Below are 27,342 nucleotides of genomic sequence, written 5' to 3'. Positions count from 1 at the left end.
CCCCCCGGAGTGAAATTGACATTGTCTTTAGGTGTGAATAATACCATAGCGGTTTATGACGAGCGTTGTTTGCCGAAGTTGCCTCCGGGTGCACCTGTGTTAGTGACGCGTGATCGGCGTTATGGGACTGGGAGTGGTAAGGGTATTTATCATGGTGAGTTTGAAGACTTGTATCATGATAATTGGGGGAAGATGTGGGGTATAAATTTCGGTGAGGTGGTTGATGCGAGATTTCCTGATCGTGTTAAGTCTGCCAAGTTGTTCATGGAGTTGGATGAATGGCCGAGTCCGTATTTGGGGCAGATTGCAAAGACGGTTTCCAGTAACTATCCTGTTTACTTATATCGTGCTAATGTTGCTACTCAACAGTTGAAGAATAATCAAGGGCCAAACATCTACGTGCCTGGATGGGAGAATAGCAATGCTCATATCCATTCAATTAATCTAGAACATCCTGACTGGACCTTCGATCGTTGGGACAGTAATGACTGGGCGGACCATTTCTTAAATCTAACGCAGTTTGTCGTTCATGAACTTGAACAGCGTCCCCCATTCCCCCGGGGGCTAGTCCTACGAATGCCTCTTCTTCAGACACCCAGAGCTGATCGACCCGAATGGTACACCAGCGAAGTACTCGACGCCAAACTCTACATGGACGTTCATGAAGAAACCTGGGTCGTCGCTGGCGTCTACTGCGCATCCTTCAACTCCTGCCCCGAATGCCGAAACGTCATAGGCTGCCACTGGTGCTACACCAGCAACGGCAAACATGCATGTGTCGAAGACTGCACACCACTCTGGACAGACGACGACGCCTGTGTCGCTGGACCGGCCCCCGCCACTACAACCGCTACGCCCACCACCACCACCACCACCACCACTACCACCACCACCGATACCACCACCACTACCACCACCACCACTACATCGAGCAATGGGAAATAACTAGAATGCGTTATTGGTGCCAACGAATTCGCCTGCGTTATTGACGCCAACTATTCCACAGACGAGTCCGTTAGCAATTACGTCCAACAACAACAACACAGTTTATAGTAGAGAGTCCGTGGGACAAACAATGGGGAACGAATTTATGAGTAAACCATTTTTGGGGGACACACTTGATTGGATTACTTGATGGTGCTCATGACGGTTTTGTTCGCCACGCCATGCCATGCTGTGCGGGTTGTGTCAGAAATGCCACACCATTTCTGACAGAAAAATAAGAAGCTGACCGTGAAAGCAGTCGTGTCTTGAGTCTCACCGCTTGCTGACGGAGCAAGTCATCACAATTGTACATCACGATTGCAGGCCTCCGACATCGAGGTCACGGACGTCAAGGTAGACGTTAATGGACGTGATCATTGAACTAAAAACCAAGCCCAGCCCAGCTAAGCCCAGTCCAGTTGACCGCTAGTTAAAAGCCGGAACTCAGTAAATTAGTTCCGGGTTCAGGCAGGAAGAGTTGAACGTTGATGTCTTTGCGATGGTCGCTTATGAGTGCGTCGAGTAGTTCGCTGACCTCGTCCGTGTCGTTGACGTACCACTGCGCATGTGAGGGCTTCTTGCCGACGGTAACGCAGAAAACGCCTTCCTGTACTACATGTCGGGTGGACGTCGTCTGCGTTAACCGGAACAAGTCATGTGCCGCCGCCGGCGATGGCGTCAACACTGGTGCTTCCTCCGCCTCCTCCGCACTTTCCTTTGCATTCAACCTAGAACCCGAGATCCCGAGTCCAAGCCCGGTCTCCCGCGGCGTTTCTCGTGACCCCAAATTGCCTTTCCGCTCGTTTTCGCCCGCCGCGTAAAACTTTGACAAAGCCACGTACATCTCTTCGTCCGACCTGTCATCACCGATCGCCAACGCGAACTGCACGCCGCCAGTCTGCTCCATCACCCACTGACACGCCACACCCTTTGATACACCTGCCACGCGGGCTTCCACGTACCCCTTCCCGGACATCACAACCACCGGCATCCCAAATAGAAACTCCCTACACAAACAGTACTGATGTGTGTCAAACTGTGTGGGTGTGTCAAACTGTGTGGGTGTGTCAAACTGTGTGGGTGTGTCAAACTGTGTGGGTGTGTCAAACTGTGTGGGTGTGTCCCAGGTTACTCTAGGTAGGTGGCGAGTTCCTTGGCCTGCCAGGCGCCGAAGTCGGGGTCGCAGTTGCGGTACTGGAAGACGAGTGCGCTGCCTTTGTTTTCAATTAAGCTGCCTTGTGTACGTTTGACGTAGTGCTGCATGAGTGTAAGAGCGAGTTCCTTCCAGGTTAGGTCTTCTTCTCTCATGGACTGCCAGAGGTTCTGGGTGTGTTGGGGGCTGCGTATGTAGAAGCCATGTTCGGCACAGAGGCCGATGCCGGGTATGTGTCCGAACCAATCTTCGAGTGCGGCCTTCGGTCGACCAGAGAACACGAAGACAACATTGCGGGTGTCTGCGCAAAGTGCGCGGAGCGCCTGCAGGACAGAAGGGGAAGGTCGTGCTCCATTGGCCGTGAGTTCAGCACCATAAGGTGTGGCAGCGATATGTCGTCTGTCCGGAGCAAGTGTGCCTTCATGATCAAAGAAGAGTAGACGTTTCTGGGAGGCAGCTCGATAGGCTTTAACTACACGTTGTAGAGGGAGCGCGCGGAAGTTTTCATCGAGTGATAGAATGCGGTAGGTCGAGGCGAAGCCGCAGCGCATATACACCCGTCCATCTGATTTACGGGCACGTCTTAAATCTGACAAGAAATCTGACGCCCAAGCCTCCAATGAGTTAGCACTCAAATAGGCGACATCACGGGCCCATTGTTCCGCATAATTGGCAGCCGGTGTCGAATAGCATAAATCCATCTTACTTGCCACATCATCTGGCTGCCATGGATGGATCCGCTGACAACAAGTCAACGTTGAACTACATCCTGTGAACTCCGATAAAATTATGTGCCCTGGAGCAGCACCACGGCACGCTATGTACTCGAATGCAATGAGGTTCAAACCATCGCGGATACTGGCGTCCAATAGACAGTGTGCACATTCTAGTGCTGCCCATTTTTCCTTTTGTTTTATAGGCCGTATCTGAAGAAAGAACACGAGTGTGTAAATGGCACACGAGTGTGTGTAAATGGCACACGAGTGTGTGTAAATGGCACACGAGTGTGTGGAAATAGCACACGGGTGTGGGGTTTACATGTAGGACGAGGGATCCTTGACCGAATTCTCGATTGATATCGTCAGTTATTTCCAGGAGTTCTTTTTGAAATATAATTGTTGCTTCGTTGGTATGCCTGGGAGGGTACGCATACTGTACAAGTGTCACATTACCCTTGGCATAAGGGAAATGTTCAAGGTAGTGTCTGTATGATTGAAGCTTCATTTTGATGCCGGCAAGATGATCGCATCGATCGATAGAGAGGAAGATGAATTTGTTTTTATGTGCGTCCTTGAACTTGGTAGTGATCTTCTGTATCTCAAGATCGTCTTTAAGTTGTTGTTGCATACCCTTATATTGGACGTTGACGTGTCCGATTTTAACGTGTACTTGTCTGCCATTGTATTCGATACAGATGAAGCCTCCGAGGTTGAATCGATGTTCGAGTCCCATTAATTTTTTGCAGGCAGTAAGGAAGTGTCGAGCGTATTCGAAGAAGTGGAAACCGACTAAGTCGGCACAAAGGATAGATCGGAGGATCTCATTTCGGACCGGTAGGCATCGGAATAGATCATCCGATGGGAAAGGACAATGCAGGAACAATCCGATATTAACTTTCTTGTGTTTACGGGATACAAATTGTGGCACCAAAAGAAAATGGAAATCATGTACCCATACAAAATCCGTATCCTGCTCGATCACCCGACACACTGTATCCGACCACAAACGGTTAATCTTCTGATACAATGCCCACAACTCCTGATTGAATGGCTTCTGCAGACTCGTCTCCAAGTGGATAACCGAATGAAATAATGGCGACAGTGTGTTCTGACAAAAATCTAACACAGCATTCAAATCCGACTCTTCTGGGAATACTGGGTAACAATCGAATGGCTCTAAAACCTCAGCCACTCTTTCCTTCTCTCTCTCAGTATATTTCGCTGCCCGTATTTCACCGTCAACCTCCATACCACTTGAGTAATTGTTACCACTTGAGTAATTGATACCACTTGGGTAATAGCCGCACGATCCTATAAACTTGACCTGACAGCCTATCGATCGTCGTATCTTGTGTAAACCCGGTATCAAAAGACTGTTGGTATATGCCACATGAAATTTACCTGTTGTCGCATCACGACTGACACGCACAGGCAATTCTAACGACACTAACACGACCGTGTCATCAGGGCTAAATGGCCCCAAGGAGTCTATCTCCTTCAATCGCGCAATTGCTACATCCATAACGGTGTGGTCCTCTTCATAAAAATTTTAATTCATTCACCCACTCTCCTTCCCAATCGACCCAATCTTCATCCCAAGCACCCGCAGATTTGCTGGCATTGAAACCCCCAGACTTAGATTCAGAGCTAACATCAGAATCGACGTCAGATTGGGCAGCATCACCACCCTCCTCTATCGCCTCTTCCACCCATAAGTCATCCTCTATTGCGTCCATTGTAGCCCCTAATTTCTTCGAACGTTTCTCAGCCTTGCGGGCAGCGTGGTCCTCCTGATGCAACAACTGCTGAACCCCTCTCAGCCCCTTGTTGGATGCACCCGACTCTAATTTCAACTTGAGCCCATCCACCACATCCTTCACCACCGTTCGATAAGGATGCTCTGTTTTAAGACAATCGATATAATATCACGAAACTTTGCTCACCGATTTGCTCGTCTTGTCGGGCCTGCTTGAGCTTGTTCAGCACATCAGACAACTCCCCACCGAAAACCGGCGCCAGAGAAAGCAAGAAGAAACCAACCGCCAATTTCATTTTCTTGCGGTATGCACACACTTTCGAACACACCCCCAAACACAACTTAAAGCCATCTAAGCTCTATCACCTCTTAGACGGGCGTCAAATTGACCCGCCCAGACAGTTAGAAAAACTAGCTAGTTATCATTACGGTTAATTGTCATTGATCCTACCAAACAGCCCAGAACTGATTTGCAGACTAAGATTATTAGTAACTACTGAAGTTGTACCTAACTATTAGTTCCATCCTGCGTGAAGTTGATGAATGCAGAATTACGTGTATCGTGGGAGGTGCCGGGAGATCCGGGGTTTCAGAGTCGGTTTCGACGGAACCGATTTGTATGCAAGACATTGGATACATTGATCACATCCGGTTGTTTGGCGGGTATGTTAAGTACATATCGGGGGACATGGTCTGAGAAGTGTGATTATACTTTGAAAGAATGGTCTACGGTTTGTTTGAGCGTGGCATTATTACGATCAATAGCAAGTTGGTTAAGTTCTGGACTGTTAGTATGGTACCCAGATAGTCCAAGGGCTGCAGTATGGGCGAATCGTATTAAGTTGACGATTTTAGATTTGTTCCAATTTGCTTGGTTCCTTTATGGGAGTGTTGTCGTGTTTGTAAATGATGACGGATGCTCAGATTTGTATAGTAAGCCTTCCTGGATCTGGTCTTGTGTCTGGTGGAGTTTGCAAGCATGTGTTTATTTTCTACCATGTTTGTTGATCATTATACTTGTACCTTGTTTTATGTGTGGTATCTGTCTTTGGGGTAACGCTACCGATACTGGTGAAGGTGTTCCACCAGATACCATGGCCAAACTCTCACCCAGACGCTATGGCGACTTAGTACAAGAAGGCGCACTTGACATAACACCCACTGGCAATAACCTACTCGCCAACAATTTATTACCCGATGTCATGGGCGGTGCCATGACACACCTACTCAACCGACTTAACTCCACTACAGCCGCACAACCTACAGCTACCGGTGCCTGTGCCATCTGCGTCGCTGACTTCGAACCAGATGACCAAGTCTTACAACTACCATGCGACCCACGTAAACATGTCTTCCACTCATCCTGTGTACAAGAATGGTTACAACGAAGCCAACAATGCCCAATGTGCAGAGTCAACATCGTACAAGCCGTAGACCAACATAGCCAACAAGTATAGCTACAAATCATTCCACACAATAACAAGAAGAAACACTAACGCCCACTACTATCAACCTACAATGCAACCCCTGTAAACTGCGCCAACCCCTGTAAACTGCGCCATGCCGCCTCCAATCTAAATGTAGTAACTGCCTGTGAAGCAAACACCCAAGAAAGCCGTAAGTACGCACTAGTACCGACTTTTAAGTAGACCGCGCGTCGTGTCCGGCTGGTGTCTGATTCGTACATCGCGAAGAAGAATACCGGACAATGGTGCTCAAGGCGGATGTTCAATCTAACGGGGATGTTGAATCCAACCAAACCGAATTAATTCAAAAATTGACGCGGAAATTGACGCGAAAATTGACACGTCAGCAACATGATGATGCTGCATCCTCAGCGTCATCAACATCACTGCATCCAGTTGGGTTGGATAGTAATTGGGGCTCAATTGAGTAGTAATTGGGGCTACTCAATTTGGTTTATGGTTGCGTATTTTTGCAGTGTATCTGGATCGATGCTGGGAGGTCTTAGTGCTTGAAGCAGTGCGTGTTTCGATATTTGAATATGCGTGGGTTTGCCTGCATTAATCCATGAGGTTTGTGCGGCTTGGTTGAGTAGGAATTTGATATCAGCCCCTGAGTAGTTTTCTGTGACTTTTGCGAGGTGTTCGAGGGTGTCCGATTCAATAGACCAAGGTTTATTATGACAGAGAACTCGGAAGATATCTTTACGACTTGCTTCGTCTGGTAGAGGTACAAATAAGCGATGTTCGAAGCGTCCGGAACGTAGGACAGCTGCATCTATTAAACCAGGTTCGTTAGTCGCGGCTACAACGAAGACACCGGCACGTTTTCTAACACCATCTAGCTCCGTCAGCATCGCGTTTACCACGCGCCGACTGACCTCATGCAAACCCTGTTGAGACCGCGATGGACACAACGCGTCAAACTCGTCGAAGAAAATCAAACACGGTGCGTTGTCGCGTGCCCGCTCAAATACCTCCACCACCTTACGCTCACTCGCTCCCACATACTTGTCCAATAACTCCGAACCATTCACCAAAATAAATCGGGCACCACACGCGTTTGCAATCGCCTTCGCCAAGTGAGTTTTCCCGCAACCAGGCGGACCCCACATCACCAACCCCGATGAGTCCTGCAAACCCACCGCACGATATGCCTCCAGATTACGCATCACTTCCACAAACCGATCCATCACATACTCCTTCACCTCAGTCAAACCGCCCACGTCCTCCATACGCACGTCCGGCACGTCCATGAAACCCTCCGGCGTAAACTCAGCCAACGCCACCTGTAATGCCTTCTCCAAATTCTCCTGCCTCACCGACCAACCTGGCACCGACAAACTGGAGTCGGGCATCCTCTCGAAAGCCTCTAACCGCGCGTTCGATTCAACCCCCGACCGAGCATCCGGTCTTTCGTCTCCGCCGACATCGTTCCCTGCGTCCACAATCCGCAGCCCCTCCAGGTCCTCCGAGTCGCTGCTGCTCGAACTGCCGATCGTCGTCCTTGGCCCCGCGTCACTCTGCACGCCACTCTTGTCTGGCGTATTGCCGCTGTGTCCCGCCGATTGCTCAACCACTGCCGTCTCATCCACTGCCGTTTCGTCCACCAGCATGGAGTCCACGGCCACGTGTGCCAGATCTTGCGTCAAGTCCTGTACAACTGCGCTCGACTCTCCGTCCATATCTACGTCGGGAAACTGAGCGCAGTCGAGAGCGTCCGTAACGGCAGCGTCGGCGAGTCTACGCAGCTGGCCGGCTACCCAGCCTTCGGTGGCCTTGGTCGCCGGTTCGAGGTCAAGCGCTGCAAGTTCCACTCCAAATTCCGCGGCATGTTGTGCGAGGAAGATCTCGAGCAAACTACGTCTCGCCACCGTACCCAACGGTGGGATGCCGTACGGTCGCACACTGAACGGACTTCGCGCTAGGAAGTCCGCGTCCACCGCACTCCTCGCCGTGGCTGCAGCAAACACACAAACCGCACCACCATAATGTCGCCGCATGGTCCCGAACAATTCCAGTAGTCGCCAACTCACCTGTGCAACCTTCCGCTGCTCCAGCGCATCCCTAGCCGTCTTGCCCGAACCCGCGGCACTTGACCCGCTCGCCGCCGGCACCAGTAGATCCAGGTCATCTATTAACAACAGCAACCCCCGATGCGCAGATTCCCCTCCCAGATTCCGGTGGTCCAGATTCCGGTGGTCCAGATTCCGGTGGTCCAGACCCCGGTGGTCCAGACTCCGGTGGTCCAGACTCCGGTGGTCCAGATTCCACTCTAAAGCCCCAGTCGGGGCCGGACTCTCGTCTAGACTTCCGCTTGCGGTACTGCAGCTAGCGGCCTCAAGTAGAAACTGCTCGAGGAGGGCGAGTGCCTGTTCCGGTTTATTACAGGCGGCCAGTCGTGCACCCTGGAGCTCGAGCACAACCACGCGGTCCGGGCGTGTTCGTTGCGCGAGGTAACGCACCAGACTCGAGCGCCCACTGCCTTTGGGACCCGTTAGCAACACACTTCCGCCCAATCCATGCCGGCCTCTCTCTAGCATGACCAAATGTTTCCGTAACGCCGTGCACAGAGACTCCAATCCAAACGGGTGCGTCATCGCACTCTCCAACTCCGTCTGGTGTGTGAAGGACCAGTCGATCTCCGCCGTCTTCACGCCCCCTACGGAACCTCCCGCGGCAGCGGCAGCTAACAAGGCGCGCTCGTCCGGGTCCCGGACACGCGTTCTTTTGGCCGCACTACCTTGCACCGGGATCGCGGAGCCGTGGGTCGAGCCGCAGGCTGCAGACACACCCGACGCACTGACCGACCCACTGGCGGTTGAGCCCTTAGTGGCTGAGCCCTTAGCGGCTGAGTCTTTAGCGACCGTGTTAGGATTGGGTAGTAACATCCCGCTTGCAGGCGGCACCTGTGCCACCACGTGCCGACACAGATGGTCCAAGTCGGTTGCCGGAATGCTGAACTTGGGCACCTTCACCGTCAACTTCAACCGCCGTATATATTCCTCCTGCCGCAAGGTAGGCTCCGCCACCCGCAGTTTCCAAAACGCCTCCTTCACTGCCTCACCGTACTTCCGCCGCGCCACCATCAACTCCTGCCGCGAAACCATCACCGCAGATTTTAAATGACCCTCCACCCCGCGCACCAACCACCCGCGCACCAGCCAGAGTCTATCAGTGTCATTGAAATTGAAACACCACGCCAAAAATGCGTACCCAAAAGACAACTGAAGGCCAAATTCAAAGCCCTTGCAGGACAACAAACCGTCACCCTCATCCAACAAAAATTGCACTCCCGCGGAAAAAGACTCGCCCACGAAGCGCGAACAATTAATTGCGTCGTCGCTGGTGCTGCAGCTCCCACAAGCACTTCCGAAGCAGCGGTGTTACTGCAGCAGCGATGCCATCCATGAGTTGGCAAGTTGGCTGTCTTCCTCAAATACGTCCTGTTCGACTGCCGCCGCCTCCGCTGCCAGCTCCACTTTCCTCGGGCGCGGGAGTAGATCTGAGCAAGTGGAGCTCTCCTGAGATATATACGCTGCCAACCACGCGGCGTGTCGTTTCGGGAGGGCGCCTTCACCGAGTGAGCGGTAGAGCGTGCACACCGTGTCGCCAACCAACATTGGCGGCAGTAGCGCGGGGCCTTGCGAGCTTGCGGTCGAGCCCGTCGACTCGCAATCCGCTCGGAACCCGCGAGTCGCGGGATCGAGTCTCGTCTCGACCGCAGGCGTCTCCCAGGCCTCCATGAACTCCGCAGCCGACAGCGGCACGCTCCCGTTCGTGTCGGTCTGTGCCACGGCCGTCAGCGGCATCCCGGCGAAGGCAGCGGCGATCGCGCCCCTCAGAGAGTTGTCGTCAGCGCTATCGACCGCCGCAGGCATTCCAAAGTTGTTCGTCTCCCTGGTCGCTGCAACTGCGACCTCGACCTCGACCTCGGGGCCAGCAACACTCGTTTCCTGTGGCGGACACGGCCCCGCCATTTCTACCGACGGCGTGTGCTTGGGCCGTTTCGGATGTTTGATGGCGTCTTCGTACACCTGCTGGACGAGGGCGAGCAGTGCCTTGTGCACGATAGCATTGTGGCGTTCATTGTCGGGTTCGCGAAGTCCACCGCCGTCCTCATTCGCGAGATTAGCGGCGTCGAAGGCGCAGATGAGATTGCGGACGAGCATTTGTACCGATCTGCGTATGTACCATGGCATGCCGGGTAGTGTGGCGAGTTGGCATAGGCGCCTAGCTATGGAGACGACGCCGAGTGCATAGAATACTTCGGTCGTGCGATGAATTTTGTCCTTCGCTCCTGTAAGCATGAATTTGGCAAATTGTGCCCAGAGGTTGGTCAGTGTTATTTCGCAAGTGGAGTGCAACAGGTCGTCTTGTCGTCGCAGTTCATCCACGTGACAGACGGTGACCAGCCAGCGTGCGAGCGTGACGGTAAGGTACATGAGTTTGGCCAGTACAGACGCGTTGACTGCCCGCAGACTTGCGTTCTCCAACACTTTCACCAACCCGTCCAACGTCAGCCATAATCGGCCCAACGGGTAATCCGACCCCGGCGTACTCGCAGCCACAAAGTCATCCTTTTTACTCGTCTTCTTGATCGGTGCAAACTCCGAACCGGATAACACGAAACTGGGCACACTACACCGTGCTACAAACGCGCCCCAACTAACCACCGGTCCTGCACCCACCACTCCTGCACCCACCACTCCTGTGCCCACCGGTCCTGCACCCACCACTCCTGTGCCCACCACTCCTGTGCCCACCGCTCCTGCGCCCACCGCTCCTGCGCCCACCGGTCCTGTGCCCACCGGTCCTGCACCCACCACTCCTGTGCCCACCACTCCTGTGCCCACCACTCCTGCGTTATCCGACTCAACGGCCACAAACATGTTTAGGATCATCGCGAAGTAAACGGCACTCCAGTGACTCAACAGCGGCTGCAACGCACGATCGAAACTTGTCACGCTTGTTTTGACCACCTTGCCTGGACCCAACAACACACTCTGATACCGTAATAATAACGGCAGTACCTCTATCACAAATCTTTCGTCCACGATTGGATGTACACTCGCCCTCAACACACTCAGTGTGTATACCAACCCGTCCCGCGACTTGTTCCTCTGCAAGTCCGTTAATATCGTTCGCAAATGCCCAGCCACGATGGGGCGCATACTGTTCAACAAGCTGTACCACTCGTCCTTGCGAGCATCCACGTTCGTTCGCGCCACTACCTCCTTTCCCGTACCTGTCTCACTACCCGTGCCGCTGACCGTTTTCTGGGTCTCGTTAACAGCGTTCTTGGGCAACTCCAGCGACGACTGTCGCGATATTAAACCTGCACCTTCGTTCGCTCGGTCGATGCAGTCAACAACAATCTGTATAGCATATCGCCGAATGGTCTGCTCGTCGTCCACCAACCGGGGCCCCAGTTCTTTGAGGAGTCTCTGTGACGCGCCCAAGAGCACTTCCGGAGTCAGATGTATCATTTCGCAAACGCGCGTGAGTCCCTCCACTCGCTTTTGGACCAGCCCGTCCCGAATCATGAGTATTGCTTCGGACACGCACGCTTGCATGCTTTCGGCGACGCCTAGCCGTTGTTGCAAGCGCTCCTTTTGCTGACCTCGACTGTCTATTTCGAGCTTCTTCACTCCCACGGCTTTGTCCAAGTCCACCGCATTTTCTGGCCGTCGCTTCTTGAGCTTCTTCATCGTCTTCCCACGCAAGTCGCTCGTCGCATGGACCTTCTTCCGCCCCGGCTTCGGCCCCTTCCGGCCCACCATACTCAATTAAAATCTTCCCCGCACGCCCTTTACAAATTTGCTGCTGTCCGCCATGTTTTTCGACGACGAGGCGGAAGTAGACGAGACGGTTGACCGATTGATGCCCGCGTCTTCCGATGAAGAGGCCAGCGAGGACGAAATCGGTGAAGATCCCACTCTCGGAGGTTTCATTTGCGATGACGACGACGACGGAGAGGACGACGACGGAGAGGACGACGACGGAGAGGACGACGACGGAGAGGACGACGACGGAGAGGACGACGAGGGGGAAGATGACAGAGATGGAGACGGTGCCATAGACAAGGGAGCTTATGCGAGCTCGGTGAACGACGGCGACGACGAGGACGACGATGTCGAGGAGTTCATCAAAGACCGCAAACGCGTCCTGAAACAGACTAAGCGTTTCCTTTCCGACGAAGATGATGACAGTCAGCTCTTCGAAGAGGGTGAGGACCTGGACGGAGTCAATAAAGACGACGGTGACGACTTTAACGAATCCGATTTCATCATAGACACTGGACCCAGTGGACCAGCAGCTGCTGTGCGATTGATACAGTCCGATTCTTTGGATCACTCAGCAGGCCAGCGCTCATCAAGCGGTCACGCTTCTGTGCCTAGTGGTCCGGGCGGTCGGGGTGTTAGCACTGATGCTGGCCGGGAATATATAAGCCTCGACGAGGACTCCGCAGACCTAACTGGGAAACACCGCCCACCGGAACTAGAAGACGGAGAAGTGGTCGTGGCCGGTCAGGCCGATGTTGAGGATGGTTACAACGTGGCGCTGCAGACGGACGCAGGCGGCTTGCTGTCTGCCGGTAGCAGCTCGGACGTTGAGGAATCCGCCGCAGTCTTGCACCGAAAGCCCTTAATGAACTTAAAGACCGGTAACCAAGCCGGGAATGAAACCGGGAATCAAAGAGGCTGGGTCTGTGACCAGAAGAAGACGGGAGACCAGCAAGTGATGTACCAGCGAGTGATGGACCAGACTAGCGGGCGGCGTGGTCCTCCGTCACGACGGTCGGATATGCGTCAGACCTCGACGGCTCGCCGTTCCCGTTTCTTCGACATGGATCGCGGCAGCACGTGCGCGACGAGCGGTTTGGTCGGAGACGGGTCGCTCGGAACAGGGCTGGGTCGTCGGGACAATGTTCGGAATGACATTCGGAATGACATTCGGAATGATGAGACGGAATTGCGGCATAAGAGAGTGAGGCGGGAGGAGCGTCCGACTGCCGCCTCGTTGGAGAGTGAGTACATAGTGCACTTGGATACAGAAGTGTGTGCTGTGCCGCGCACACAGTTTAGCAAGTATTGTTGCTTTTTGCCGGACGGGCTCGAAATTGATGACGAAGGTCGCGAAGTCGTACCACATTTGCTTTGGGATACCGATCTCGATGACTTCGATAACGCGCAACTCTGCAAAGCCAAAGCCGGATGTTTTGTCGTACGCTCAAGATGCCGTCTGGAAGAACGCAAACGGCAACTCGAACTCCCGAACGGCAAAATCGTTACGGTCCCAACAAAGACCTTCGTTACGTCCCACGAACTCATCCCCTTCGACGAAGCTCTCTGGGAGGATAACGTCACGACCGAAATTGTATCCTCGACTCCGCCCACAACCAAGGTTCCAGATCGCACAAACATCGATCGCACAGACGTGGACGAAAATCCGGACATGTTCCCTGGAGAGCGGACAGGCGCCGTTGTACACTCCGAGACCGTCATCGGTCACATATTCACCACGCGTCTGCCGCTGACGCGCAGAAGACTCGCTCGCAAACAAAAGTTGAAGAATCTGCGCCGACTGAAACTCGACCTTCTCGAACAGTATGGAGAACTACCGCCACACTGGTTTTTGTCTGAAAGACAAACTGCCAGACAAAAACGACTTGAACGGTTGCGATCTCGAGTCCATGCACGCACATTCCAACAAGCGAGACACGAAGGCTACAATTACCTTATAGAAGACGACGACCAAACGGCCCTCGGTAACTGTGCCGCCCTCGTCTAGCCAACCCCCCCCTCCCCCCCCTTCCGTCACTTTTTTCCTCGCTATAACTACCTACTTGTTTCAGTCAGAAAAGCTCACCACCGCAACTCTCGACCGCAACTCTCGACCACAACTCCCAACCATGCTCCCGTTGCCAGTGGTCATTGTCCGAATGTTCGTATCCAATGTCGCCCACCCCCCGCACTGCTTGCTAAGTCACCCTGCTTCGTTTTCCACGCATCGTCCATGACTCCCCGCGCCCCTCCCAGGGTACTTCACTGCGCGCACGTCCAAAGTCCTCCGCAACACTACTCTCCTCCTCCTTCCGGAAGATGTAACGCACGTCCTTTCGCGGGATCAACAGGCACTCGTTCTCGCTGTCCCCACTTTCCTCGCTCTCGCTCTCACTTTCGCAACTCCGACCAAACCCGAGCCCCTCGCCAGCAGTCGAGTGTCGCCGACTCGCGTCATGCGACTGAGGCCGAGAAACTGCGTCGTCAAACTCCAGCGTCGTCAATGATATCAAACATGGCGTCGACTGCGAATGCCGCATTGGCTCTGGTGCCAGTGGCGCCAACTCGATCGAAATGCACGGCATCGCCGGCGACAACGAGTTCGCGTGCGGCGTATTATCTCGGAAGACGTCGCACTGAACAGGCAGACCCCTTGTACGCAACTGGGGACAGGCACGTGTCCAGAGAGCACGGGCGTGTGTCCAAAGGGGGTGGTCACGTGCGCACACTCGTGTGCGGGGAAACCCACGTGTGCAGAGAGACACACATGTGTGCGAGAGCGGGCTTACGTTTAGGCTCCGGTACTTGCTTTCCGGTGTGGGCGACAAGGTCGCGTCCGGGGCGTGCGGGACCTTGGCCAGGAGCGGGGTGTTCGTCTTTGAACTTGTCGCAGGCCCAGCCGACGCCACCACAACCTCGGCCGCCGGACAGAGACTGAGATCGGGCTTCTGTCCCCAGTAGTTCACATCGTTGTACTGCAAGAAAATTTTAGGCACCAAAACGACTGGATGCACGTGCTGCGTACTTCAGCCGCGGGCAGGGCTGTGCGCTAAGACCGGTTTCCGGCGCAGAAGGAGTCGGAACTCCGGGGCTAGGCACCAGGGGGTTGCGTGTCCGCTCCAGAGGCAAACTGTACGGGTCAGTCCTCTCGCCCTCCAAAAGGTGAGGCTGTTGCCCGCCACCAAAAATGCTTACCTCGTCATCCGCATGCACCGCCACCGCCTTCTGTTTGAGCGGCGGGAACATATCGTTAGCCATCGTGGACATGGACTTGTACCTAAGAGGAAACACGGGTAGAGGAAACACACAGCGGAGAAACACACACACCGCTTACGTTTTGGCGAAGGTTCGGTTGACGTGGTGTACGTGGCCGGTGGGGTCTATGATGAATATGCGTGCCTCAGGAACTCCGACGTGCACGTAGGCACGATGGTCCGTGTCACGGTTGCCGAAGCCGGCATAGTAAGGGTTGTAATAGTGGGGGAATAGGGAGCGGAGGTCGCGAAGGGCGGCGATCTTGAAGACGAAGGGTTTCCGGTCGATGACCTCGCGTTTGAAGGAAGGGAAGAGGCGATCGGGGGAGAGAATAAGAGGTCCATCGGGCAGCTTCTTTTCGTTCTGAGTGAGGCCGAAAAGATAATCTCGTGTGCTGTCTGCCTGACCGATAGCACGTGCTGTGAGGTACACAATACGGTAATTGTGTTTAGTAATGTTCGTAAAGAGCTCGGCGACTCCCGGGTGGCTCCAGTCCTTACCCACGATGGGCATGAGCTGTCCCCACAGGTCGGACTTGGTAATAGTCCCATCCACGTCACTGACAACGATACGCGAACTGCGCGGCCACAAATATAGGTTGGCCGAAACCGACTTGAAGCCCTGCAATGCAGACGTCACCGAGAACGTTATCCGATTCGCACCCGGCTGCAACCGCAACTGGGCCAACTGTGCAGGCGTCGGCTTCAGACACTTGATGTATCGTTGCATCTTTCGCTTGCCCAAAAACTTCGACGAGGTCGACAGCCCAGTCGCGGCCCTTGCCGTCGCGACCCGCGTCGTAGCGCCGTATGCTTCCGGATCCGATTGATGGCCGTTTTGGACCAAGAGCGTCTCCTCTTCCTCGCCAGTTTGGTCGTCGAGTGAGGGTGCCATACAGCAGTCGAACATCCGTGACAAGTAACACAAGTGCTGCAAGTAGCGCTGCTCCTCCGCGCCCTGATTGTCTCGGCTATTCGGTCGCCGCGACCGGGAACCTGGACTTGGATCCGGTAAAGCCGCGGGGTGGAGGATCTCGTTTACGTTTATAGTCAGTTGGTCGAGCAAGTCCTGCGGGTCGCGCAGCCGCAAACGTGAGCGAAGCAAAGTCAAAAACGACTCCTTCGTCAACGACTTGCCGAAAATCGCCCAAGATGCAATCAGTGGCAACGATGTTCTTGCCGGGAAGTACGGCGGCTTGTTCCCGAAACGAAACACTAACGATGGGTTGTACCACAGCGTCGCGTCGCGCTCAAACGCCTTAGCGTCCAACAGGTTCGCCTGGAACACGTCTTGGTCGTGCTGCTCCTCCTCCGCCATCCCCAACAATAAATGACCGCAAAGACTCAACTGAATCGAACTCTGGAAATGCCCCACGACCTGCGGCACCGCCTGATCCGCAGTACTCCCCGTAGTCCCCGTCTCCACAGATAACGGTTCCCCGGACTCTTTCTCTACTCCCACTGGCTCTCCGGATTCCTTGTGTCCGGATTCCTGGATATTGATACTCGGCGCGGGGAGCGAAGCTTGTTCCAATGCAGTCCGCTCATTGTGCTTGACTAAAATGGGGTCCGATGCTCGCCGGACCATAACGTCACCCGCTGCTGGATCCATGGTCTCCTCCACGCTCTCCAGATCCTCATCTCCGTAAATCTCCTCGCCCTCAGGCACCAGCACCTCCTGATACATGTTGTACTCACTGTTCTCGTGGTCTGGTGGAGGAGCCTCGATATCCAGCTGACCCTCATCCTTCAACATAAAGTAGGCCTCGCCAGCAGACCCCAAAATCATTTGTAGATCCGTCGCCTGACCGTTCACCGCAACACTGACGATCTTCTCGCGTGAGCGCAGAAGCTTAGCCTTGCCGAAGCGCACATGGAACGGAGTAGACTACAAAATTGGACGTTATTTTGAGAGCGATTTTGAGCGCGCACACGCGTGTTCGAAAACGCGCGCGGGGGAATTTCAAGGTCGGAAACGCGGGACCATCACATATTAAGCACCGGGACTGACTAGAAGGACGTCGCAAGGGACGAACGTTATAGGGGGTTGTATGCGTTACTCGTAATGATCCATTTTCGTCGGGAACAACTATAATGTCAATGCATCCTGACAGCGTTGCAATATTGAAGTCGAGAGCATTAGAGACAGAGGTAACTATTCTTGAGATCATACAGGAGTTTGCACCATCCAAAAAATGATGGTGGAAAAAATTGGTGTTGGTTGTGCGATTTTCAGATGGGGTTGATGTCATGGATGAAATCGTCGTTCTTGTGGTCCTCGTGCTCCGCCAAGGCCTGCCGGAGAAGCCGAGCTTCTTCTTTACGTAGCGATTCTTCCGCCCGTCCTATTATAAGCCCTATGGAAGAGTGCGGCAAGTGCGCGTGGGTCTTACCTAGGAAATAAATGCTAAAGACCTCGGCGAGCTTTATGGGCATGGTGATACCAAGGGCGACTGTCTGGTCTGGGATTAGACTCCACCCGAACACAAGCCAGGCGACCGAAAATAGCAGTGAGATGAGTAGGGCTAGATACCCTACTTGTATCAGAGATCTGCACTTGACTACAATGCCCATCAACCCGGCAGCAGAGATGCCTGCTTGAACATACAGGAAATTCCGCACTGTGGCGATTCTCTGGGATTGGGTTTTGGAATACCAAACACCTTCCGCTATTCCTTCCATCGTAAAGTAGCCGTAAACCACCATCCCTTGGTACAATTCGTTCATATTTTTATAAACTACTACCTACTCACCCCACCGCTCCACTCACCCTGTCATTCCGTTCCACCCTTCCACTCACTTTATCCCCAAGAACTCCACCTGGATCTCAGGACCACGTGCTGAAACGTAGAACCCACTTAGTGGTCAGTCGGTCGTGGCGGAACCACCGCGACATCAAAGGCAGTATTAGCGGGAGCCTCATGCACACTTGGCCCATGCACGCTGCTCGACCCCCCCCGCGAACCAGCAGCCTCCACAGACGCCACAATTTGCGATGCGACGCGGTGGTAGTCGAAGCCGGGAGCGTAACCATCCAACGGGTTCGGGATCTGCACACGCAGCTCCATGCCTTCGATACGGTGCACACGACAGATAAAGCTACGGCAAGCCCACATTGAACGGGTCCGATGAACCGGGACGAGCCCGAAAGAGCGTGTGCGAGTGCACACACAGGACACCCATGCCCTGGTATGGAGTGGAGTGGGGTGCATGTACTTACTGGAACACTGTTATGTAGCTGACTGAGAATATAAAGCAGAAAACGGCCAAGATTAGTCCACTCAAACATATAGCCTGCAGATGGTTGGATTCGAACAGCCGCTCTCTAGATTCGGAAAGGGATGGTTACCAGTTTGTAGTCGTGGCCTTTAGCTGCCGCCCAGTGGTCCCACCAGATGCTGTTGTCTTCGTCTATTTTGGCAAGAATGACGGCAAATTGAACGATATACAGAACCTGTAAAATAGAAGGTCTCCTCCACCAGGTGAAGTCACTCCCGGTCCCACGGGCTTACTGAAGGAGTGATGAGTGGTATGGCGATAAGTTTGTGGAAGAGTCGTATCTTTTTGCTGCGCCAAAATGCAGAAGGCCGAGTCGTGAAGAGTGCCACAAGGATGATGCTGGAGCCCAGCAGGACAGCGCCCAGGATACCGAACAGTCCTTGCGCGGCATGACCACTTAACCAGCGACAAATACTAGTACCAGCTGTCGTTAGTGTCAGACCCAAACCAGTCCAGGCCAAAGCGCAACCCAACTTGACCAACTGGGCCGTGCACGAGTCGGGCAGAATATATCGAATGCCTTCCGACGCCGTAGATGACGCAGCCGAAGTCTGCCGATGTCCAATCCCGATTACGTCTGTCCCGTCTGGTCCGATGGCGATGACATTAGTCCCCATGCCGCCTGGTCCCATATCATCAAATCCCATGCCGGTGGCGCTTGCTCCTCCTCCTCCCTACAAAGTCAAACATTAGTTAGTAAATGAACAAGAGCTAATCCGACGGGCGCTAATCCGACGGGCGCTAATCCGACGGGCGCTAATCCGATGGGCGCTAGTCCGCAGCAAGTAGTCGCGTAGTTCCTGGGTGTGGTTGGAACGTAATTGAGGTTGTACCTTGAGTTAGTTTACACGGGCGGTTTGAGGTACAGGCGGTTTGAGGTACAGGCAGGCAGGCGGTATTCATGAGTGCGTGTCGGCTCCTACGGTAGGAGAGTAGGCGGGCGGCCTGTTGGTCATGGTCTTCTTTTTTTTTGGTTGATGGAGGTAGAGTTGAAGTGCTACGATTTATCAAAGGGTGTGGCATCGATGATAGCGGGTCCACTATTGGGTCTGGAGTTAGAAGGTGTGTGGCACACGTCTATTCTATTCGGCGGAATTGAGTGGTTTTATGGAGGTGGTATCCAGCGTGCTCCCCCGGCAGTGGTGGAGCGTGAGTATGGTATGACGCCTTTGAAGGTGTTGAAGTTAGGGCGTTCGTCGGTTACGGTGGAGTCATTACATGCGTGGTGTAATGAGCACGCGGATGAGTTTAGTGAGACGCAGTATGACTTCCTGGCACATAACTGCAATCATTTCAGCGACGCTGTCGCACGTTTTCTTCTCGGTCAAGGTATCCCCCATGAGGTGTTAAATCAGCATGAAGTCATCTCCCGTAATCCGGGCGGCAAGATGCTTGTTAACATGGTCGACGCTTTTCAACGCCAGGCCAGACAGTCACAAGCTCAAGGAGGACTCGCCGGCTTCCTCGCTACCGGCCGTCCTGTCGCACAGGAAGCTCCCATCCCGCAATGGTCGAATGAACCTGACGCATTCGAACATTCTGTCAAACAATTATGGGAAGACGAAAGCGTTAATATGGACGTGAAAAAAGAAAGCCTTCGACGTCTTCATCTACTCGCACAAAATTTAGTCAACAATGCCACAGACCCAAAATTCCGCACCGTCAAAGCAGACAATGCCAAACTCCGAGCCTCTCTACTCGCATCTAAAACAGGTGCAGACGCTCTAGTAGCTCTCGGCTTCAATCAAGAACGAGCCCCAGACGGTACTCTAGTATATACAGTCGGACAAAAAATCACCAAAGAACTTCTCATGCATCTTAACAGAGCAGCCAAACTACTTGCACCTGTTGCACGCGCCACAGAACAACAGGTCACTCCCTCACCACAAAAGTAAGCACACATTCGGTCGCACACTTGATGGGGTGTGGATCATTTGTATAGTTGATGGGGTGTGGATCATTCGCACCCTACCATACCCACCCTACCATACCCTCGGTAGTAACATGATCGACAAGGTGCTGCCCGTGGTCGAGAAGGCGGTGGTGAAGGTGATTGAACATTACGGGACCAAGCAGGCACCTGCGCCTGATCCTCGGCGTCTGTAGTGACTCTTATTTTTTAGTTTGGAGACTTCTTATTCCTATCAGCTGAGACACCTCAGTGAGCTAGGCTTTGTAAATCGCAAACGCAACCTCAGGATTCTGCATGAGGTCCACGGAAATCTCAACCAAGCGATTGATCAACTTTTGGCAGATAACGGCGCACAAGATGAAGACGACGACGACGACGACTACGCCTAGCCACGCCTATCCAGCGAACTGAGCATGCAACTACAACTCGGCCAAATGCGCGACCTACACATGTGGGTGGCTACACATGTGTTAGCGGTATATAACAAACACTCTTCGCCGTTGAGTGACATTCGTAGTGGAATTCGTCGTCGGCAGTGGCAAAGCAAATTCTCAAATTCTTGAAGCTGGTGGGAATTCACCCAAGTTGGTGTGGAACCCAGTTGCGACTAGCTTAGTTGTGGCCGATAGAGAATGGTGATGATTAGCAGAGCTGTTTGAGGTGATGATTATCTCCGTGTGTGTTTCCCGGTTTCGAATAGCCACTTCTAAAGATCCAGATCGAGAGTTGTTCAGCTTCTTCTTCCGTGAGTGGTCGGTCGTGTTCGGCAAGTGCTTCGGGAGTGGGGATAGGGGTGATGTTTCCTGGGACAGCGGGCGTGGGAATGCGTACATCCACCGGCCGCGGTGAGTGCGCGTATGTCACATCGAGCTCCTTTTCATCGAAGGGACGCACTTCCGCGTCCCGTCCGAAACGTTCGCGCGTCACAGGGAACATGCTCGGCGACTCAGCCGTCGCCGGCGAATGCGAAAACGTCGGCGCCGGCACGTACCGATCCGCCAGGATCTTCGCAATCGCCGCCGCGTCCTTCGGGGCAGCCAACGTTCGGTCCGGTGGCCGCGTCCGAATTATTGTCGGCACGGCATGTCCACCCACTATGTGTTCACCACCCGTGTGTTCACCACCCACTATGTGTTCACCACCTGCACCCGTGTGTTCACCACCTGCACCCGTGTGTTCACCACCTGCACCCGTGTGATCACCACCTGCGTGTTCACCACCCCGGTCCTCACATTCGCCAGGGTCGCCAGGAGTCCTGTAGTCGTCGTCGCGACTCTCAAAGTCGCGAGGAGTCTCGTAGTCATCCTCGTGCTCCATTTCCGCGTACGCGTGTAAATGTGCCAGTTCACACAGACGCGTGGGGTACTGCGTGTGCATGCCTCGGCACGTTGGCAGGGCACTGTCACCTGGCCTTGCCCCGTCCTAGTCTAACCGCGGCCGGGTTGTTTGGATGATGGCCGGGTTGAAGACGGCGGCATCGGAGGTGGTCGTTCGTCGGGAGTTGGCGGCGGTGGGATGATGATGTTGTTCGTGGGGGGGCCACTGGCGGGGCGTTCTATCCTCTGGGTCGCAGATAGGCCGGGTCTGGAGCGGCTTATGGCATGCCGTAGGTCCTGACGAGCCGCGGACCGGCGCTGCTGGTCTCGATCCCCGGTTCGATCCCCAGCTCCCGTTTCCCTGTCTTGTTTGCGGGACTCGATTGAGGCAAGCATATTTTGGGCGAACTCGTCATTGACGCCAAAGTAGCGTTCACGAATACGGAGGACACTGCCAGCGTTCCGACTCCGCGAATCTTGTTCATGTTTAAAGGGACATCGATCACCGCGATTGCATGCGCCTTTGAGCCAGAAGGTACAGACACGGGCCTCATTACGTTTGTAATAAGGAGCCATGCGGGCGACTTGCCGTAGCACAGCATTCTCTGCCGCATCGCGATCGAAGCCGGCGTTTTCGATGGCGGGTACGGCAGTGTCACCGGCGGCCGCGCCACCGAGCCCGGCGGCCTCGGCCTCGATGCGTTGTGTTGCAAAGTCACGGTTCACAGCACTCATGTGTGCGAGTGCTCGCACAGGGTTCTGTTCACGACGCGACTCACTTAGGATCTGGTCCCTCACTTGTACCGGTAACCCGTACTGCAAATCGAACAAACATACTTGGCAAATGTTCTGCATTCGCGCACACATCTGACAAATCACACTCGACTTATATCGCGCACGCGGCCCCGGCTGCCACCGGAATGATGTACAAGGCCGCTGACATACCTTGCACTCTTTATCTGCCTCGCCCTTGATGATGCGCAATGTAGAACTATCCCCCAGACATGTCTCACATGCTATCGGAAAATCGCCCTCTTCATTCCCACGCCGCTCCATGAATTATTACTATTTTATTCCCCCCCCACGACCCACTGCTAGTCCCACGACCCACCGCTAGTCCCATGACTACGACCCACACCGCGTGGACTGCGTGCAATCGTTTTTTCTGCGCACTCGGAGGGTTTCAGTGACACGTACTTACGCGCCCGAGCCATCAGAAAGTGGGAGTTCGGTTGGCCGGAGTCCGAGTGGCCGGAGTCCGAGTGGCCGAAGCCCGAGTGGCCGGAGTCCAAGCGGCCGGAGTCCAAGCGGCCGGAGGTCCGAGTGGCCGGAATAATATTAATAGCCCCATGGAGCAGTCAAGTGATGACCCTTTGAATAACCTTACGACTGTTGAGTCGTTATGTATTCAATGCCAAGAAAATGGTGTGACGAAGCTGCTGCCTCACCACATCCCTTATTTTAGAAGTATGTCTACACCTTGTGCGTCGAGTCAATTTGTATTTCTTGTGTCTTTGGGCCGTACTACGCGTCGAGGGAGAGAGTCACATTGAGTAGCAGTGTAGATCACGGGAAGGGTGAAGGCCCCTATTTGTTTTGTAGCTATTTTGATATCGTCATTTCACTGTGATAAGTGTGGTTACCAGAATAATAAGGTTGAGCCTATAAGTGAGATCCAGGTTGCGGGTGAGAGGATAAGTTTGGATGTTATAACGATAGATGACTTGGATAGGCAGGTAGTGAAGAGCCAGTTTGCCCGTATCATGATCCCGGAGCTGCAGCTTGAGGCGCCGCCTGCGAATGGCGTCAGTTCGACGTTGCAAGGTCTGTTGAGTCAGACGGCGGAGGAACTCCGTAGTACTGCGGAAGACTTGCCCGAGCTGAAGGAGCAACTGCTGGCGTTTGTGACCCGTCTAGAAAGTCGCATGCAAGAAGCGGAGGCAGGTGTGTTAAATAATCCCTTTACGATCATCATAGACGACCCATCGGGGAATTCCTTCGTTGAGAATCCTCTGGCCCCTAAGAAAGATGCGCAACTACGCATTGAGCGGTACAGGCGGACGCAAGAACAGCTTCACCAGATGGGTTACTATGAAGAGCAAGGTGAAGAAGAGTTAAAGGGTGCGGAGTTAAAGGATGCGGAGTTAAAGGGTGCGGAGTTAAAGGATGCGGAGTTAAAGGATGCGGAGTTAAAGGATGCGGAGTTAAAGGGTGCGGACTTGCCAGAAGCTCTTCAATCCCGAGATGTGGCGTCTTGGGATTTGAGTCGTCCGTTGAACGATGTAGACGACTTGAAGAACGTCACGTTCATCTTTCCGTGCTCCCATTGCGGCAAGGATGGGAACCAGAATATGTGTCAAATAGATGTACCTGGGTTCCGCTCATGTTTAGTGATGGCCTTCGTGTGTGACTTTTGCGGGACTCGATCCACCGAAGTCAAGCCCACCGGACGTTACGGAGACAAGGGCAAAATCTGGACACTCGTCATAGAGTCGGAGCAAGATCTTAACCGAGATGTTCTCAAATCTGACACGGCTGCCCTCCGTTTCCCAGAACTAGAATTAGAACTTGACTACGGTACTCTCGGTGGCGTCTTTACCACAGTGGAAGGTCTGCTTATTAAAATCGCAGATGAAATTAACGAAAAGATGTTCCACGGAGATGCACAACTTTCGCAACGCAAGACCAAAATCGAACATCTTATCAACCGCCTCCGGGAAGCAGCCGAAGCCAAAAACCTACCCATGGTCATGATCCTAGATGACGTTGCCGATCTCAGCCACATCGGACGCAGAGGAGACGACCTACTCTTCCTCACCCACCAAGCTCATCCCACTGACAAACAAACGGAACAGGCAAGTACCTCCAAAATGACTCCACTAAATCTTTTAAAGGACTCACAACTGTCGTTCCAACTGTACGAGAGGACTGATGAACAGAACGATGATCTAGGCCTGAAAGATATGAAAACGGAGGACTACTAAATTAGATGTTGCTAGCACGTTACGCCTAGCGTACTCCGAGTCTGGTGTTTTGTTGCGATAGTTTTGTCCATATTAACAATAACTGTTGGGGTTGGAATGTAAACATATTCGTACTGAATGGGTACATTAAATGTGTGTTAGCGCGAAGGCATGATGCTCTAGACATAGGTGATGATGCTCTAGACATAGGTGATGATGCTCTGGGTGGAAAAAAAATAATGGCTCAAAGGCCGTGGGAGGTATTACGAGAGACGGAGCTTACTTTGCAGGAGGCTCGTCAATTCCTTATAAAGAGTGAAGGGGGGGAAGTGGGACAGAAATTGGAGCGTTCGATATATAAGTGTGTCAATGATTCGAAATTGAATGACGTGTTGAGCAGCGGAGGCCAACGGTTATTCAAGCGTTACCACTGTCGCGGGTTGGCACAAGTAATGCCCCTGCACCTGCAGTACGTAGATGTTGGTATAAAAACATTCCTCCGGAACTTCAACATGTCCTTTGTGCCCGAACTGGGTGGTGTATGGATCGCTTGTCGGAAAGCCCGCTTAGTGGAACCTAAAGGCTTCACCTCGGACGCTGAGAAGCTCGGCATCGTCTGCTTCCAACTCGTGGTTGAGGTACTCGTTTTCTGTCCCCAACCCGGTCTCAATCTCACAGCACAGGTGACGGAAATCCGGCACGACGGACTTTCCTGCTCCATATTCGGATGCTTCAACGGACATATAGCACTTAACAGGCTCCTGGAAGGAAGCAAACCCATCATCAATGAAGAAGACGAATCTCTGAACGTACGACCAACTTCAATACTAACAACTTGCTCTTTCAGATTATTGAAATCAAGAACCCTGTCACCGGCAAGGCGCAAACAATGAAACTTGGCAGCAAAATCAAATTCGTCGTTTACAAGTATGCCAGCACACTTACTCAGCACAGTTACTGTTCATACATTATTATTCCAAGAGTGTGTGCACACACTTGTTTCCACACTTCTTTCCGCCAACAACACTCATATTGGACTGTTTCTCTTTTCTAGTATTGTCTGTTTCGCATCTGCGGACCAAGAGACCTACACCGTAGAAGGGTCCATGCGGCCTTTGAAGATCCGAAAACGATGACAGTTATCCTTTTTACTTCCCTCATCCTTTTCTATCCCACTTTACCACGTCACCGCAATTCACCACGTGGTCCACGCCGTCCTTCATCTCCGGCGTAGTCCGCCAGAAGGTACTGTGTTATAATCCGACTCGTCCACTTTTTATTTCATGGCCAGCAAGCAAGCAGATACAGAGGCTCTGAAACGCCTAACGGACGAGTACCGCGAACTCCAGGAGCGTAAGGAACACTGGGTCTGTGTGCGCCAGGGCATGTAACCTGTCCAGGGATGGCTCCGTCGCTGAGGGACTGATGGCTCACACCACCCGCCGGAAAGGCGACCCTAGCGGGTGAGTTGAAAACACGTGTGTGCAGGCATTCAGACGGCGGCCAGCAGTCAAGCCCAGTTGGGCGCGCAGGAGAGCGAGAATAAAATCGTATTGGAGGAACTCCAAGACCTGGAGGATGATGCTCAGGTGTTCAAGTTGGTTGGAAATGTTCTCATGAAGCAGAACACCAAAGAGTCTGTGGAGAATGTAACGAAAAGACTGAGCTATATACAAGAAGAATTAAAACGAAGCGACGAGATCATTCAGGCCAATAAGAACGCCTTAGATAAACTCGTGTCTCAGATACAAGCCATGCAATAACCTTTTTTTCACTACCTAACTAACTATCTGCTGCAACTCATAAAATCATACTCGACAAGTCATCCGACGCTCCATTCCGCTCAGCTCCGTTCCGCTCATTCCTCTCTGCTCCACTGCTCTCTGCGCTGCTCGCTTCCGCTCCGTTCCCCGCCCGGTAGCCCCACAGGTCGCCTTCGATTATCGACTTCATTCGGTCAAGCCCATTCCGTCGCTCGTCCAGACCGGGCTCCGGGATCGTGATCCCCGGGTCCACGGCGGACGACGAACCGCCGAACGCCTGGACTTGGAAAGACCCCCGTGTGGTCAAAGGCAACACTTCGCGAGTCTTCGAACAGTACATCGCGGTCACTCCTCGAGATCTGCAAAAGCAGTGTGAATGTCAGTTCCCCCCAGTGACTGTTCCCCACCGGTGTTCAGTGGTTACGCTAAGAAGTCGAGTACGCTGTTTATGAGTTCCCATTCCTGCGGGAGGAGGGGGACGGGTTCCAGGCAGTGTGGCTCCTTCCTGAAGTCCAATGAGCTGGGAACCGTATATAATGCGGGCGCATTGTCTCTACGCAGAGGCGCCTTCCATAGTGCCCAAAGTGGCATCTCTGCGAGCCAACCCGGCAGCTCCGGAAAGGCGCCATTCGCGACCTCTTCATCCACGCGCCGCCGCTTCCTCTCCATCGTTTCTGGTGCATGTCGGTGCTTCCTCTCCCCGCCCTCCGCCTCCTCCTCTCCGTCCATATGCTGGTCCGCTTCCTCTTCCTCCTCGCCAGCTGCCTCCCCTTCCTCCCGGGGACCAGAACTACCGCCTTGACGAGAACTACCGCCTTGACGAGAACTATCGCCTTGACCCGAACTATCGCCTTGACCCGAGCTACCGTTCCGACCAGAGATGCCTCCCTGGCGGCCGGGACTGCGCCCGGTCTCGCCTCCCGGGTCCGTGTCGCCGGGTACCGGTGCACGTCCGCGTTGTTCTCGGAGACGCAGCAGACGGCGGATCAGCGTG

General features: G+C 53.5%; 16 protein-coding genes across 16 annotated transcripts; 7 read left to right on the top strand and 9 right to left on the bottom strand.

Moving 5' to 3' along the window:
* Positions 1 to 192: 192 nt before the first annotated feature.
* Positions 193 to 945, top strand: GNI_115790 (hypothetical protein; the record flags this gene model as incomplete). Its single annotated transcript, XM_011133400.1, has 1 exon — positions 193 to 945. The coding sequence occupies one exon, from the start codon at positions 193 to 195 to the stop codon at positions 943 to 945; it is 753 nt and encodes a 250-aa protein (XP_011131702.1).
* Positions 946 to 1,414: 469 nt separating this feature from the next.
* GNI_115780 (trehalose-6-phosphate synthase) lies at positions 1,415 to 4,378 on the bottom strand (the record flags this gene model as incomplete). Its single annotated transcript, XM_011133399.1, has 3 exons — positions 1,415 to 1,991; positions 2,117 to 3,063; positions 3,176 to 4,378. The coding sequence occupies 3 exons, from the start codon at positions 4,376 to 4,378 to the stop codon at positions 1,415 to 1,417; spliced, it is 2,727 nt and encodes a 908-aa protein (XP_011131701.1).
* A 16-nt stretch (positions 4,379 to 4,394) lies between these two features.
* Positions 4,395 to 4,908, bottom strand: GNI_115770 (hypothetical protein; the record flags this gene model as incomplete). The annotated part of the gene is made up of 2 exons (XM_011133398.1): positions 4,395 to 4,756; positions 4,800 to 4,908. The coding sequence occupies 2 exons, from the start codon at positions 4,906 to 4,908 to the stop codon at positions 4,395 to 4,397; spliced, it is 471 nt and encodes a 156-aa protein (XP_011131700.1).
* A 425-nt stretch (positions 4,909 to 5,333) lies between these two features.
* GNI_115760 (RING finger protein) lies at positions 5,334 to 6,069 on the top strand (the record flags this gene model as incomplete). The annotated part of the gene is made up of 3 exons (XM_011133397.1): positions 5,334 to 5,408; positions 5,455 to 5,545; positions 5,702 to 6,069. The coding sequence occupies 3 exons, from the start codon at positions 5,334 to 5,336 to the stop codon at positions 6,067 to 6,069; spliced, it is 534 nt and encodes a 177-aa protein (XP_011131699.1).
* Positions 6,070 to 6,518: 449 nt separating this feature from the next.
* On the bottom strand, positions 6,519 to 9,185 carry GNI_115750 (ATPase; the record flags this gene model as incomplete). Its single annotated transcript, XM_011133396.1, has 1 exon — positions 6,519 to 9,185. One exon carries the CDS (start codon positions 9,183 to 9,185, stop codon positions 6,519 to 6,521), a length of 2,667 nt encoding a protein of 888 aa, XP_011131698.1.
* Positions 9,186 to 9,461: 276 nt separating this feature from the next.
* Positions 9,462 to 11,858, bottom strand: GNI_115740 (hypothetical protein; the record flags this gene model as incomplete). The annotated part of the gene is made up of 1 exon (XM_011133395.1): positions 9,462 to 11,858. One exon carries the CDS (start codon positions 11,856 to 11,858, stop codon positions 9,462 to 9,464), a length of 2,397 nt encoding a protein of 798 aa, XP_011131697.1.
* Positions 11,859 to 11,910: 52 nt separating this feature from the next.
* Positions 11,911 to 13,869, top strand: GNI_115730 (hypothetical protein; the record flags this gene model as incomplete). Its single annotated transcript, XM_011133394.1, has 1 exon — positions 11,911 to 13,869. One exon carries the CDS (start codon positions 11,911 to 11,913, stop codon positions 13,867 to 13,869), a length of 1,959 nt encoding a protein of 652 aa, XP_011131696.1.
* Positions 13,870 to 14,059: 190 nt separating this feature from the next.
* On the bottom strand, positions 14,060 to 17,286 carry GNI_115720 (LNS2 (lipin/Ned1/Smp2) protein; the record flags this gene model as incomplete). The annotated part of the gene is made up of 5 exons (XM_011133393.1): positions 14,060 to 14,524; positions 14,651 to 14,836; positions 15,057 to 15,138; positions 15,196 to 17,003; positions 17,176 to 17,286. The coding sequence occupies 5 exons, from the start codon at positions 17,284 to 17,286 to the stop codon at positions 14,060 to 14,062; spliced, it is 2,652 nt and encodes an 883-aa protein (XP_011131695.1).
* Positions 17,287 to 17,347: 61 nt separating this feature from the next.
* Positions 17,348 to 17,842, bottom strand: GNI_115710 (putative transmembrane protein; the record flags this gene model as incomplete). The annotated part of the gene is made up of 1 exon (XM_011133392.1): positions 17,348 to 17,842. The coding sequence occupies one exon, from the start codon at positions 17,840 to 17,842 to the stop codon at positions 17,348 to 17,350; it is 495 nt and encodes a 164-aa protein (XP_011131694.1).
* A 598-nt stretch (positions 17,843 to 18,440) lies between these two features.
* Positions 18,441 to 19,026, bottom strand: GNI_115700 (putative transmembrane protein; the record flags this gene model as incomplete). Its single annotated transcript, XM_011133391.1, has 2 exons — positions 18,441 to 18,569; positions 18,628 to 19,026. The coding sequence occupies 2 exons, from the start codon at positions 19,024 to 19,026 to the stop codon at positions 18,441 to 18,443; spliced, it is 528 nt and encodes a 175-aa protein (XP_011131693.1).
* A 345-nt stretch (positions 19,027 to 19,371) lies between these two features.
* On the top strand, positions 19,372 to 20,695 carry GNI_115690 (putative peptidase; the record flags this gene model as incomplete). The annotated part of the gene is made up of 2 exons (XM_011133390.1): positions 19,372 to 20,285; positions 20,518 to 20,695. The coding sequence occupies 2 exons, from the start codon at positions 19,372 to 19,374 to the stop codon at positions 20,693 to 20,695; spliced, it is 1,092 nt and encodes a 363-aa protein (XP_011131692.1).
* Positions 20,696 to 20,948: 253 nt separating this feature from the next.
* On the bottom strand, positions 20,949 to 21,623 carry GNI_115680 (hypothetical protein; the record flags this gene model as incomplete). The annotated part of the gene is made up of 1 exon (XM_011133389.1): positions 20,949 to 21,623. One exon carries the CDS (start codon positions 21,621 to 21,623, stop codon positions 20,949 to 20,951), a length of 675 nt encoding a protein of 224 aa, XP_011131691.1.
* A 110-nt stretch (positions 21,624 to 21,733) lies between these two features.
* On the bottom strand, positions 21,734 to 22,678 carry GNI_115670 (zinc finger protein; the record flags this gene model as incomplete). Its single annotated transcript, XM_011133388.1, has 1 exon — positions 21,734 to 22,678. The coding sequence occupies one exon, from the start codon at positions 22,676 to 22,678 to the stop codon at positions 21,734 to 21,736; it is 945 nt and encodes a 314-aa protein (XP_011131690.1).
* A 293-nt stretch (positions 22,679 to 22,971) lies between these two features.
* On the top strand, positions 22,972 to 24,606 carry GNI_115660 (ZPR1 zinc-finger protein; the record flags this gene model as incomplete). The annotated part of the gene is made up of 2 exons (XM_011133387.1): positions 22,972 to 23,089; positions 23,225 to 24,606. The coding sequence occupies 2 exons, from the start codon at positions 22,972 to 22,974 to the stop codon at positions 24,604 to 24,606; spliced, it is 1,500 nt and encodes a 499-aa protein (XP_011131689.1).
* Positions 24,607 to 24,824: 218 nt separating this feature from the next.
* On the top strand, positions 24,825 to 25,721 carry GNI_115650 (hypothetical protein; the record flags this gene model as incomplete). The annotated part of the gene is made up of 3 exons (XM_011133386.1): positions 24,825 to 25,394; positions 25,433 to 25,512; positions 25,640 to 25,721. 3 exons carry the CDS (start codon positions 24,825 to 24,827, stop codon positions 25,719 to 25,721), a joined length of 732 nt encoding a protein of 243 aa, XP_011131688.1.
* Positions 25,722 to 25,868: 147 nt separating this feature from the next.
* On the top strand, positions 25,869 to 26,348 carry GNI_115640 (prefoldin subunit 6; the record flags this gene model as incomplete). The annotated part of the gene is made up of 2 exons (XM_011133385.1): positions 25,869 to 25,938; positions 26,074 to 26,348. 2 exons carry the CDS (start codon positions 25,869 to 25,871, stop codon positions 26,346 to 26,348), a joined length of 345 nt encoding a protein of 114 aa, XP_011131687.1.
* Positions 26,349 to 27,342: the final 994 nt, after the last annotated feature.

Source organism: Gregarina niphandrodes (assembly GCF_000223845.1).
Source record: "Gregarina niphandrodes unplaced genomic scaffold scaffold00027, whole genome shotgun sequence".
Lineage (NCBI taxonomy): Eukaryota > Apicomplexa > Conoidasida > Eugregarinorida > Gregarinidae > Gregarina > Gregarina niphandrodes.
Note: the sequence above shows the minus strand (reverse complement) of the source record. Positions and strands in the feature narration are given on the sequence as shown.